This window comes from Podarcis erhardii (genome assembly GCF_964252035.2).
Source record: "Podarcis erhardii genome assembly, chromosome: 12".
Lineage (NCBI taxonomy): Eukaryota > Metazoa > Chordata > Lepidosauria > Squamata > Lacertidae > Podarcis > Podarcis erhardii.
Window position 1 is genome coordinate 3,127,695 of NC_138513.1, and position 13,761 is coordinate 3,141,455.

Below are 13,761 nucleotides of genomic sequence, written 5' to 3' on the forward strand. Positions count from 1 at the left end.
GAGAGGGAGAAGCTAATAGCAGATCTCCATTCAGCCCATCCATAGTTTCATGTTGGGGTGCATTGCATTCAACATTTCCTAAGCTGGGAAGCCTATGCAGGAGGTGGTATTTGTGCTTCACGTAGTTCATGTGTGCTGTTCTGCATGCACAGTTGCAATGCACCCATCGTTCCATACCTTTAGTGATTCCCCATAGAAAATGATTAGCCGGCTGTTAACCAGAGTGCTTCCCTTAGAAGTACAAAACACAAGGTGAGTTGAGTTGCCTGCCCTTTCAGAGGGCCAGAATGTTCAAAAATTCCTGAAATACAAGCCTTTGATACAGGTCACCTCTCTGCATATGACGCCCAGGGGGATAACAGTCTTTGTTGGCTGCAGTAAGAACAGCAGTTTTGTGGCACTTTGAAGACTAACAAATTTCATTGTGCCATAAGCTTTTTTGGCCAGCCCAAAGGACTCTTTGTTGCTTCTCTTGAGGCACAAACAAGAAAAGGACATGGAAAAGGAAGCACAACAAAGCAGGTCTTTAATACAGACAGGCCTAGTCTTAACCCCTTAGACACATTTCAGCCAAAGACTGGGGAGGTTTTAACAGGGGCTGCCGGCATACAGCTCATCAGGCCTGTTTGAAGGCCCATGAGGGCACCCAGAAGACTGGAAAAGCGAGGGGAGATGAAAGAAAGTACTACACAGCACATCTTTAAACTATGGAACTCACTGCCGCAGGAAGTGGCAGCAGCTGCCCACTTAAATGGCTTTAAAAGAGGATTAGGCATGGAGGTAAAGCTGATCAGAGACTACTAGCCTAGATCTGGGCATCATGGAATAGAATTGTAAGTAGAGTTGGAAGGGACCCGCTGCAATGCAGGAATCATAGATGGGGAGGGAGCTGTTGCACCCTGGTACTTCTCAGGCTTCCGACTAGGGCATCTGAGAACAGAGTGCTGGATGTGGAAAGGAAGCTGAAGCACATACATCAAGTAAAGCTTGACGATAAGGCTGCTGATTAATGGATCTCTGTGACCGGGAGTGACGGATGGATAAGTAAATCTTCTGATGAATCACTACTAAGAGACTGTATGTTTGGAACGAAGGGGGGTGGGGTGGAGGAAAAAACCCTTTTTTTCTTTACACAGTGTGATATTAATAACCCTTCACCCCAGAAAGAAACAAGATCGTCGCGTTTTTATTAATCATAAGCAGGATTTTAAGAACTGTGTGGGGAAGGATTACAACAGGAGAAGAAGACTGGTGAACGGTGAGAAAGAGGAAATTTTTTATGACGCAGTTAAAAAATGGCATCTCGCCAAGACAGGCTTGCCGGAGAAAGAAGGACAGGGGGAGGAGAATCAGGATCGTTCGAAAGAGAAGGAGTGTTGGAATGTAAGTTTGACCTGACAGAGCCGTCTGATTTATTTGGCCAGCCTGAGAAAAAATAAAGGACAGACCAAAGGTTAACTTTGTGAAGAGTACAAAACCCACACAGAGACGCCAGTTTTCAGTCTGCTTGTGAGAATCATCAGAGATCGCAAAGAAAGGAATATATGATAACAACAAGATAAGAAAGAAAGTAATAAAGGACTATCCGGATCGAACCGGATAGAACTGTCTAATTAAAGCAGTAAAATATGTGATACCTGGAGTTATCCAGAATTTTGGACTCGTGCGGAGCTTGATGTATGGGTACCCTCAAAAAAAATTTAAAATTTTGCTGTATAATTTGGAACTAATGTGATTTGAATAATGTGATGTGATTGGCCTGTTAATAAAAATTATTTTTTTTTAAAAAAAAAAGAGAACAGAGTGCTGGATGAGACGGGTCCCCTTTGACCTGATCCAGAACTGCTCCTCTTATGTTCTTCACCAGGGATCTCATTTTTGCCAGAAAGCAAAGTAGAAGTCTGGGGAAATCACACAGCCCTCCCCCTCCACAATACCCTGTTAAGATTCTGGACACACCTGCAATCGATAAATACATAGACACTAGATCAGCCTTTCTCAACCTGTGGGTCCCCAGTTGTTGTTGAACTACAACTCCCATCACCCCTAGCTAGCAAGGCCAGAACTCAGGGATGATGGGAGTTGTAGTCCAACATCTGGGGACCCGCAGGTTGAGAACCGCTGCACTAGATGATACAAAGCCTTCTCCTCTTGGCGCCTCTGGGTGATGTGTCTTTGCAAGGTACTCGATAATGCCAACTGAGATGTGATGCTTTTCAGGGTTTTTTGCATCCGTTTGCCATTATGCAACCCAGAGGCAGGCAGAGGGAAGGCTGTGGGACCCCCAAGCACCTGCTGGTCGCTGGGATCCTTGCAGAGAATGATGGATGTGGCAGACTCCTTGGCCTGAACCCATAAGGCACTTCATGGAATCATGGAATCGTAAAGTTGGAACGGACCCCCAAAAGCCATCCAGCCGAATTCCATGCAGTGCGGAGGAATCCCAGCTAAATCACTTCTACTGAAGCAAGACTGTATACTCAAGCCCATGCAGCACACATCAGTGGCAGCCTTAACTATGTCAACGGCACCCCAAGCTCTGTGTTCTTCCTTTGCAAATTTAAAACACGTCAGTCTATCATGTTGAAAAGTGGACCATACCAGACTCAATGGAACCCACCCCAATACGGGGAGCATCCAGATAGGTGTTGTTTTTTGTTTTCATGGACACAAGGCTTGCGGGACGCGGCTGGCGCTGTGGGTTAAACCACAGAGCCTAGGGCTTGCCGATCAGAAGGTCGGCGGTTCGAATCCCCGCAATGGGGTGAACTCCCGTTGTTCGGTCCTTGCTCCTGCCAACCTATCAGTTTGAAAGCACGTCAAAGTGCAAGTAGATAAATACTTTCTCCGGTGGGAAAGTAAACAGCATTTCCGTGCGCTGCTCTGGTTCTCCAGAAGCGGCTTCGTCATGCTGGCCACCTGACCCGGGAGCTGTACGCCGGCTCCCTCGGCCAATAAAGCGAGATGAGCGCCACAACCCCAGAGTCGGCCACGACTGAACCTAATGGTCAGGGGTCCCTTTACCTTTACCTACACAAGGCTTTCTCCCCGCTACATCCACACAGCATCCTTGCCTCAGTTAACCTGGATTTATCCTTTCCAGGGGAAGTCCAACAAGTTTTGGAAATAACTATTTGCCAACAACACACTTGCAAGCTATGCTCCTTCTGGAAGCAGCAATTACCTCATTAATGCTCTGCCTTCCACCGGAGCACGAATTTGGCTCGATTAAAGAGTCTTCCTCCTACCACCGGGGGTGCATCCATAAAGGCCAGTCTTCCTGGCGGTCTCTTCCGCCCTCAGTGAACACCCCCTCTCTGCTGCAGATCGTGCAGGAGAGGGGTCTGCCGCTCTGCTCTTGCCGCTACTTACCACTGTCTGCTTCGCTTCCTTGTCGCTGTCTGCTTGCCTCCTCTTCCTCCCCCCCCCCGTCTTAAGTTTGTTCACGCTTAATCCTCGGAGCTGGGTTCAGGTTCTAACACGAGTCCTCTGTCCGTCCACCCCTCTGCCGTGGCGTCGTGTCCCGCTCCCTCAAGAGAGTTCTAACCAGCCCTCTTCCCTTGTGTCTCTATCTCTGTGACGTTCCAGGTCCAGATAGTCTCCAAGAAAGCCAACTACAGCCACGTCCAGTCCAAGTGTGGGTCGAAGGACAATATTAAGCATGTCCCTGGAGGTGGGAATGTAAGTATTGCAGGGTTCCAGGCACCAGTCTCTCTACTAACTCCTTATCTCTCGTGCTGCTTTTGACTGTCCTCTGTGTGTATGTGTGTTTGTGTGTGTGTGTAACCTCCCCTTCCACCAACGCCACAAAGGAGCAGGAACCCCCCATTGGAAGTATTCTGCCAGAAGCTTCCCTCAGCCTCCAGATTTTAGGACGGGGGACGCAAGAGGGAAACCACAGAAGTTATGGGGCCGTTGCGGCTTCAAAGGGTTGCAGTCGAAGGAGCAGGCAGCCCAGTAAGAAGCAGGCATCCACTGGTGAGCAACAGCGCTTTGGGAGGGGAACTGTAATTTGAGGGACCCAGCCGGTCACCTGACCTCACTTTCGCCCCTCCGGTCTTCCATTGGTACGGCCCAGACACAGGTGAGATTCCCCCCCCCCCAGTAGGAATTGAGCCACACTAGGCCATTCTTCTGCTTTTCTTTGGACCACACCAGCGAGGCCGAGAGGGGATCTCGTTGCCGGGACAGCCCAAGACCTCCTTCTTCGGTGCTGCTAACAAATGGTTTGACTTTACCTCTGGAAACGCACTCCATTGTCTCTCGAGACAGACAGGTGCCAACAACAAGAAGGTCATTCTGAGCTGAACAATATATACAAATTAGAAGCCAGAATTCTATTCTGTGCCATGAAAAGCTGACGTTCTGCAACTTGTACAAATCGTTCCGATTTTTACGTTTCTCATATTTTGCATTCCTCATCCTGTGTTTTTCTGTTTTGCTTGATTCTGGGTTTGCCTTATCCAGCAGACCTCCGCCCTGCTGGTCTCTCTCTCCACGCAGTTGCAAGCACTTTTGCAAAATCAGAATTTGCACCTTTCTCAAAACCAAAGCCAAGCTTCTCAGGGGACAGAAGAGTGCTGCGTCCAGTGTAGTATCCTGCAATTGGAACACATTTTGGGAGGGGGGGGACTGTGTGTATGGGGGGTAGTCTTGGAGAGAGCACATCTCTTGAGCATGTATGCATCCCATTCATTTAGGTGATCTCCCATCACTCCTCTCAGCGCTTAGGAAGCCCTACTGCTCCTTCAAACTTTGCAGGCTGTCAGATCACCGCTTTCCACGTCTCGCTTGTTCTGCAGAAGGCAAATCTCCAGGGCAGTGCCCCACCCCAAGTGCCGTGACTTTACAAGATGTTTCGTGCTGACGCTTCGGGAAGCAGGACGGAGCCTTTATCCGTTAGGCGGTGCAATTAATCCACCAAAGCTTTAATCGCAGGCCTTGGGAACGTACCTGCATGTGTGACAAGATCCCTTTTGTGTGCTTCTTCCTTTTAACGCTTGAGAAAGGCCTTAGGCAGTGCAGACAGAGAGAGCTTTGTGTATCCCAGAACCTTCAGTGTCTTTGTAGGGAGGGAAGGGAAACAACGATACTACGCATAGCACTCTGCACGCACTCGTGCGCCCGGTTGGCGCCCCCAGTGTTAACAAGCTGCTGTGTGTGTCGGAACACCAGCTGGATGTCAGAGACACAAATCTTTTCTATGTCGGCTTCAGGCAGCCTGAGAAACACAGCTTCTCTCTGAAATGATAACGGGGGGCTTCCATGTAGCGGCAGTTCAAGGGGGACTGTGGCACTCCCCCTGAGACTGAGGCCTACCCTGTCCCTCGACTTTCGCCCCCTCCAAAATAAGCACGCAGAATTGTACCTTAGGCACGGGGTGGCGAATGTTCAGGTTTCCTTCTGCCGACACAAAGTATTGCCAGGGGACGTTGTTAGCTCAGCTTCCTCATGTCTTCTCTGGCCTTCTGTGGGTGATTTGGGTCTTTCGAGACATTCCTGCATTTGCTATGGAGTCGGCTGATCCTCCTTGGAGGGGTTAGGTTTCCCCTGAAAGCCAAAAATGTGTCAAATCGCACTCTTCTGTGGATAATTGCAATTTTATTTCATTTTTGTCTGGGAAAATGATTTTGTGGGGGTGGGATCACTGCGTCGGGGGCAAGTAACATTTGCCTTTTCCATGCAAACCTTTTTCTGGCTGCAGCATCTGCCTTGCCCCCCTCCCCTAATCAGGTTTCACTGCATTCTTGGTGCTGTGAACCTCATGTTCCCATTGAAAACAGCCTCGCTCAACCTGGCTCCCTCCAGACATTTGAGCTACAACTCCCATGCGATACTGAGGCTGATGTTAGTTGGAGTCCAAAACAACTGGGGGGGGGGGGAGGCAGGTTGGAGAAGACTGGCATAGGATGGTACCCTAGCCGTAATCCCAGGGGGGCAGGCAGTTGCAACAGAAGCATTTAGAAATAAATTAAAAAATTGTCCAGTAGCGCCTTAGAGACCAACTAAGTTTGCTCTGGGTATAAGCTTTTGTGTGCATGCACACTTCTTCAGATACACTGAAACAGAAGTCACCAGACCCTTCTATATAGTGGGAGGGTGGTGTGGGGTTTTCTCAGGAGGGTAGTAGGAGATGGGTGACTGACTCAATGGGTATGGTAAACCTGTTGACGATTGTTAACGACTGCAATTAGTCCTACAAGAGAAAGCAAGTACAGTATGCAGATGACCAAAAATAGCATTAGCATGTGTAATGAGACAAGAATCCAGTATCTCTGTTCACACCAGGTCTCTCCATAGTTTTCAGCTTAGTAATAAGTTGTAATTCAGCAACTTCTCTTTCAATTCTATTTCTGACTCTACCTGAATCTAGAAGCGTTTAGACTCTCTCTTTGCAGGTCTAGAAAATGACCTTCCTTGCATCTCCTTTTCCCACGTTGATTTTGCAGCTATTACACTCTTCCGTTACTGGGTTTTTTCTGTAGCTTCTGTCCCTCTTCCCCCTGTGAATAAAAATCACTCCAGAACAAAAAAAAAAAACACAACCAGCTGCAGGGATCACACCCCCCAGACTTATTTGATAAAGCTGTCCCTTTTCAAATCCAACTTATTTCTGTGGCCTGTCCAGAACTTCTGAGAAGAAAGGACTGTGCCCGCTCTGGTCTCTCTCTTTCTCTCTCTCTCTCTGTCTCGTGGCACCTTTAATTCCTTCCTTCCTTCCTTCCTTCCTTCCTTCCTTCCTTCCTTCCTTCCCATGCTGTCGCCCACTTCCATTCTCCATCTCCTCGATCCACAAAAATGGAAGCTGCCCATCCTTTCAGTCCAGAGAGTAAAGTGCTCAATATTGTTTTCAGGTTCCAAATGCCCAAAGGCCGTCTTCGGGCGTCCACTCCCAGTCGGCCACCGCCCCCAGGCCCAGCCAGGGCAGTACCCATGTGAGTAGAACCACCACAGCTGGCCAACTCGGCCTTCCTTGGACGGGACGGGCTTTTCCACTTGTTGGGTTCGTGATACCTTCTGTGCCCTGAGACACAGAGACCACCCACCAGCGCATCGTCCCCTGCCTCCACCCCACCAACGCAGGACGCCGGAGTTCTCCGTAGTCGCTCCTGAACCTCTCCACCCTGCGGCAGGGACATGAATCCTGGCAGGGATGTAGATCATAGTTAAACTACAGAACTCGCTTCCACGGGAGGTGCTGGTAGAATATGAATAGCTTTGGGGTTTTACGGTTTCACAAAGCAACCGCCCCCTCCCCAAAAAGCACCCGGCTTACTATATAAACCAGACCCCCCCTTCCTTTATCCTGCCCCGCAAAAAGCCGTGCCACGAAAAGAAAACATTGCCCTGAGCTCTGACTTTTCTGTTCATCCCAAGGCTTTGTCGTGCAGGCCGCGGATTTTCTTAGTCCTCACGGTTGCCGGGGGAGAGTTACCGTATTTTTCGCTCCATAAGACGCACCTAGTTTTTAGAGGGGGAATGCAAGAAAAACAAGATTCTTTAAAGGGAGCGCTGAGCAGAGCCTGTATGCACCCCAGGCTCTGCTCAACACTCTTTTTCACGAGCCGTGCGGAGCATGTGTGCGGCACTTGCAGGCTTTTCCCCGGGGAGGGAGAAGGGCAGCCCATCACTGTTCTGGCTTCTGGGATAGCTGCGCAGCCTGCATTCACTCCATAAGACGTACACACATTTCCCCTTACTTTTTAGGAGGGGAAAAATGTGTCTTATAGAGCGAAGAATACGGTATTTAATTGCCAAGGAGCTCAAGGCGGCATACATGCTTCTCCCTATTGAATCCCCACAACAACCCTACAAGGTAGATTGGGCTGAGAGGCGGTGACTGGCCCAAGGTCACCCAGGGAGTTTCATGGCCAAGTTGGAAGGTGGGATTAGAACCCTGGGCTCTCCCAGGTCCTAGTCCGAGAGTCTTAAGCATTAAACCACCATTGGCTCTCCACGCTTAAAGATGCCAGGAGACCTAAGAAGGCAGGTACCAGAAGGGGGGGAATGGGAAAGGCCTTCTGTGCCCTGTACAATTCCCCACCCCACCCCAGCCTTATTGCCTCTGTTCCAAGAGGCAACCTGAAACATGCTCCCTCCTTCCCCTCCGTCATTCCACCCTCCCTGGACATGGCCTCCTCCTCCCCTCTCCCCTCCCTTCCCAAGTGCTTTGAAAAGTTGGGATGAATTATGCAGATTTGCATAATGCATTCTGGACACACACACACATCTTTCGAACTCCTTGCCCAAGATTTCTATCTAGCATGGCAGGGCAGCTGCCCTGGGCACCCACAGGGAGACGCCAGACAGATAAAAATGGAAATAATGTTATAATTATTGTCAGTGCTCCCTGCAGCCACCCCCCCAAAAAAATAAACTATGCATTGCAAGCCGGCATCTCAGTAAAGCTGAGGGAGAGCTCTGGAGGTTTTAGTGCACCCAGCACCATTATTAAGATGAATCAGCACCATTAATTAGTATTATTTGTCCAGCACCGACCGGTGCAATGTGTAACGCCTGACGCTGTCTTCTCTGCCCGCTCTCCGGCCTCTGGTTTGGCACAGTATGCTAACTTTTTTTAAAAACGCCATCTTTTGGGATGGGGCTTTGAGAACACCCCCGCCCCGCCCTTTTGCTGCATGATCACCTTCTGCCCCACCCCTCGCAAATCCCCGGAACAGCAGCAGCAGCAGCGGCTCATGCCTTGCACCCATAACCAACGGGCCAGTCCGGGCGGAGGGTGGAGAGGGTGCTGGAACAGCGGAGCCCTGGAGATCTCTTTTGCTGAGCTGACCAGAGCAGGCCTTGCGTTCCTCGTTCCTGAGAACCTTCCTTCTTCTTTCCTCCCCTCGTGTCCTGCAGGTGCAGATCCTGAACAAGAAGATCGACTTGTCTAAAGTGTCCTCAAAGTGCGGCTCAAAGGCAAACATCAAGCATAAGCCAGGTGAGAGGGGGAACGGCTGCGGGAGGATGGGGGGGAGGCGGCTGCTCCGGGCTCAGGTGAGCACCTCATCTTCCTCTTCTCTCTTTCTGGAAGCACCTTCCTCCTGCGGTTTTAAAGGGGCTGTGGAGACCCAGAGGTTTTTCCTGGTTGCCTACCATTCCCTCATTCAAAATATGTGACATTAAAGGTAAAGGTAAAGGGACCCCTGACCATTAGGTCCGTTTGTGGCCGACTCTGGGGTTCTGGCGCTCATCTCGCTTTATTGGCCGAGGGAGCCGGCGTACAGCTTTCGGGTTATGTGGCCAGCATGAATAACTGTGGTACATTGTGTTTTTTTAAGTTAGATAATGACACTGTAGTATGCAAATATTTTTGTAAATAAATCCAGAAAGAATAGAACTCTGCTGGCAGGAGCTGATGCACCGTATTTTTCGCTCTATAAGACGCACCAGACCATAAGATGCACCGAGTTTTTGGAGGAGGAAAACAAGAAAAAAAATATTCTGAATCCCAGAAGCCAGAACAGCAAATCTGGCTTCTGGGATAGCCCCGCGAAGCCTCTTCAGGGCAGCGGGATGAAGGCTCCCCCAAGAGCTGCGCTCCCTTTAAAGAGTGCACGGAGTGTGTGTAGGCTAACTGTATGTGTGCGGAGTGTGTGTAGGGCAGCCCTTCTCCCTTCTCGGGGAAAAGCCCCCAAGAGCCACCTACATGCTCCACACGGCTCTTTTAAGGGAGCTCTGAGCAGAGCCTCCCACCCGCATTCGCTCCATAAGGCGCACACACATTTCCCCTTACATTTAGGAGGGGGGAGTGCATCTTATAGAACGAAAAATACGGTAGTTTATGCTTCTGACTGCTGAAAATGAGGCACCTTTTCGGACGTGCAGAAGTGTGTGTGTGTTCTTGATGGATTTGAGGTCCCCCCCCCTTAATTGGTTAAACATTACAGCCCTCATGGTGGCTAATGGATTGAGGTTGAATCCTGACAAGACAGAAGTACTGTTTTTGGGAGACAGGGGGTGGGCTGGTGTGGAGGACTCCCTGGTCCTGAATAGGGTAACTGTGCCCCTGAAGGACCAGGTGCGCAGCCTGGGAGTCATTTTGGACTCACAGCTGTCCATGGAGGCGCAGGTTAATTCTGTATCCAGGGCAGCTGTCTACCAACTACACCTGGTACACAGGCTGAGACCCTACCTGACCGCGGACTGTCTCGCCAGAGTGGTGCATGCTCTAGTTATCTCCCGCTTGGACTACTGCAATGCGCTCTATGTGGGGCTACCTTTGAAGGTGACTCGGAAACTACAACTAATTCAGAATGTGGCAGCTAGACTGGTGACTGGGGGCGGCCGCCGAGACCACATAACACCAGTCTTGAAAGACCTACATTGGCTCCCAGTACGTTTCCGAGCACAATTCAAAGTGCTGGTGTTGACCTTTAAAGCCCTAAACGGCCTCGGCCCAGTATACCTGAAGGAGTGTCTCCACCCCCATCGTTCTGCCCGGACGCTGAGGTCCAGCTCCGAGGGCCTTCTGGCGGTTCCCTCATTGCGAGAAGCAAAGCTACAGGGAACCAGGCATAGGGCCTTCTTGGTAATAATAATAATAATAATAATAATAATAATAATAATAATAATAATAATAATTTATTATTTGTACCCCGCCCATCTGGCTGGGTTTCCCCAGCCACTCTGGGCGGCTTCCATAAAAACCAGAAATACACTAAAATATCACAGATTAAAAACTTCCCTGAACAGGGCTGCCTTAAGATGTCTTCTGAATGTCAGGTAGTTATTTATCGCTTTGACATCTGATGGGAGGGCGTTCCACAAGGCGGGTGCCACTACCAAGAAGGCCCTCTGCCTGGTTCCCTGTAGCTTTGCTTCTCGTAATGAGGGAACCGCCAGAAGGCCCTCGGCGCTGGACCTCAGCGTCCGGGCAGAACGATGGGGGTGGAGACGCTCCTTCAGGTATACTGGGCCGAGGCGCCCGCCCTGTGGAACGCCCTTCCAGCAGATGTCAAAGCGATAAATAACTACCTGACATTCAGAAGGCATCTTAAGGCAGCCCTGTTCAGGGAAGTTTTTAATCTGTGATATTTTAGTGTATTTTTGGTTTTTATGGAAGCCGCCCAGAGTGGCTGGGGAAACCCAGCCACATGGGCGGGGTACAAATAATAAATTATTATTATTATTATTACTCATACATACTTCAACCCACATCGAGAGGAAGCAAGCTGTGGGGTGCTTTTAACTGCCGGGCTCCTGGCAGCAGCGCCACCTCCCTCGAGTAACACTCTCCCTTCCTTGCTCCAGGCGGCGGAGACGTCAAGATTGAAAACCAGAAGCTGAACTTCAAGGAGAAAGCCCAGGCCAAAGTGGGTTCCCTGGACAACGTGGGGCACGTCCCGGCTGGAGGCACTGTGAAGGTATGCTTCAGGCGGCACCCAGGCATGGGTCCCTCCTTGCCCCCCCCCCGTGGTCCCCCCCTCCTGTGTGCGGCCACCCGTCCGTCCTGCCATCCTTGCATTGCCAAACTCACATTCATTTCCACGGTGCAACACGATGGAGGGTGCTGAACGGACCCCCCAGGACATTCCACCCACCCACCTACCCCTTTTAGGGCTTCATAAGTATCGGAGGCTATTCGTTTGTTTCATAAAATTCGCTTGTTAAAAACAACAACAACCTCTCAAAAGAAGAATTCACACGGCAATCATTTTAGGTCTTTTGAAACGTTTAGGAGCGGTTCTCATCCTGTGGGTCCCCAGATGTTGTTGGACCACAACTCCCATCATCCCTGAGCTCTGGCCTTGCTAGCTAGGGGTGATGGGAGTTGTAGTTCAACAACACCTGGGGGCCCACAGGTTGAGAAAGGCTGGTTAACAGTAACTAACAACGTATTAAAACTCACATCAACTTTCTAAGCATCTGGACAGGCTTGCCTTTAAAAAAAGGGTTTTTATCAGGTGCTGAAAAGCATTCAGTGAAAGCAGTATAGGTGCTGCCACACTGAACGATTAAGTTCTTAGAAATGCATTATGGGTATTTACCTGGCACCTGGGCGTGGAGAGGGAACCCACTCCCTTCTTCCGTGGAGCATGTGTGTACATTGCGTGCATAAACAGAAGCAAAGCTCCTCGGCCTTCTCCCTCGGCTTGCACACGTGTGCATAAATACGAGAATTTGAAAACAGGGCCCAGAATTATACCTTGTAAAGCCCCGCCCAGCTCCTTCCCATCAGGGGAGAGTCCTTCACCTTTCGCCCCCAGATGCTGAACTACGTTGGCTCCATTACCTGCAGCCAGCTTGGCTAGGGGTGATAGTTCCCCAGAGTGGCTGGGGAAACCCAGCCAGATGGGCGGGGTATAAATAATAAATTAGTAGTAGTAGAAGTACACGGAGCCATCCAACCATCATGGGGACTTTAGATCTATGTAAGGTTTACTCCTTAGCCTTTTCTTCTCCTGAAGATATCCCATAAGGCAGTGGAAGTTTAGGATCAGAGTTTTCCTTCTCCTAAATGGGCTCCCTTCCCTAGTGGATTAGCCTCCTCTCCCCCTCACTTCCCCCTGCTGCACGTGCAGAAACCGCCTTCTTGACCATTGGACCCACTCTGGCTCTTGTCCGATCAGTCCACCGGAGCCTACCTTTGCATGCAGGGGCAGTCCAAAAAAGTAAGGATTAGATGTTAGGCTATAGTTCCGTTCCACCTTAAAAGTGAACAGGCATGACTGTTGTGTGTCACATGCCTGTTTACTTCCAGCACTTGCTGGGAACTTCCGTTTTGTTTTGTTTTTTAAAAAAAATTCTTTTTATTATTTTTCACTTGAATCACCAAAAAGAAAAACAAATCAACAGTTACAACAGTTGCAAAAAACACCAAAACACAAAAAGAAAACTAAATAAATATCTAAACATAACATGTAAATAATATCAATTTCCGTTACGTTTCTTTGTCTTCTCATTTATATCTTTATATCTTTAAATATTTGAATCGTTCTTCTACACACCTATTGACTTCCATCCCTCCCGGTATCAGGCTTCTTAATATAAGTAGTTTATTTCTCCTGCAGTTGATAATTATAATAATTTGCACATCGTAAGATCTATATCAGTCCTGCTATAGTTTTTAGGTTCTTATAGTTCCCTTCAATATAAGTCATAAATTTATTCCAATCGTTAATAAACTTTGTATTTTTTTGGTTTCTAATTTTTTGCGTCATTTTTGCAAGTTCTACAAATTCAAATAACTTGGTTTGCCAATCACTAATTGCTGGGGTGCTTTGACTTTTCCAATTTTGGGCAATTAATAATCTGGCGGCGGCTGTAGCATACTTGAATAGTGTCTTATCTTCTTTTTTAATTTTGTCCCCAATTATTCCCAGAAGAAAGGCCTCTGGTCTTTTGGGAAATGTATATTTAAGTATTTTTTTTAACTCATTATAAATATTTTCCCAGTATTTCTTCATTTTGTTTTGTATATTGCTTTTGTACTGCTGTTTTGCTGGAGACGAAAGGAAGCAGACATGTTTTCCTTTGTTCCTGAACTATGCTGTAGATAATGCTTACACATGGCTCTGTCCGCCTCTTCCGTTGTGAGAAGATTTATTCACTCTGCTGATAGAGCGTGTACAGTCCTCTGAAGATTTCAGAGGCTCATGTCGCTGATTGATACTGTTCCAAGGGAGATTGGTGATCGCCCGGTTGCCGGCCGGTGACTGGAGCCAGCTGGGGGCCTGCCTGATGCCCCCGTCTCCCTGGCAGTATCTCAACATTAGGATCCTGAAATCACGTACAGATTTCAGTGAGCGTCTTGTG

The 13,761-nt window shown here is 48.9% G+C and overlaps 1 protein-coding gene across 14 annotated transcripts in view; it reads left to right on the forward strand.

Moving 5' to 3' along the window:
- Positions 1-13,761, forward strand: part of MAP4 (microtubule associated protein 4) — a 212,158-nt gene that overhangs the window by 188,838 nt on the left and 9,559 nt on the right. For 11 of the 14 annotated variants that reach the window (XM_081834122.1, XM_081834125.1, XM_081834132.1 and 8 more), the window contains 4 exons: positions 3,589-3,681; positions 6,855-6,935; positions 8,863-8,944; positions 11,257-11,369. In XM_081834122.1, coding sequence (XP_081690248.1) covers positions 3,589-3,681; positions 6,855-6,935; positions 8,863-8,944; positions 11,257-11,369 — 369 coding nt within the window. The remainder of the gene's footprint in view (positions 1-3,588; positions 3,682-6,854; positions 6,936-8,862; positions 8,945-11,256; positions 11,370-13,761) is intronic. The other 3 variants (XM_081834133.1, XM_081834129.1, XM_081834123.1) reach the window with 2 other exon arrangements.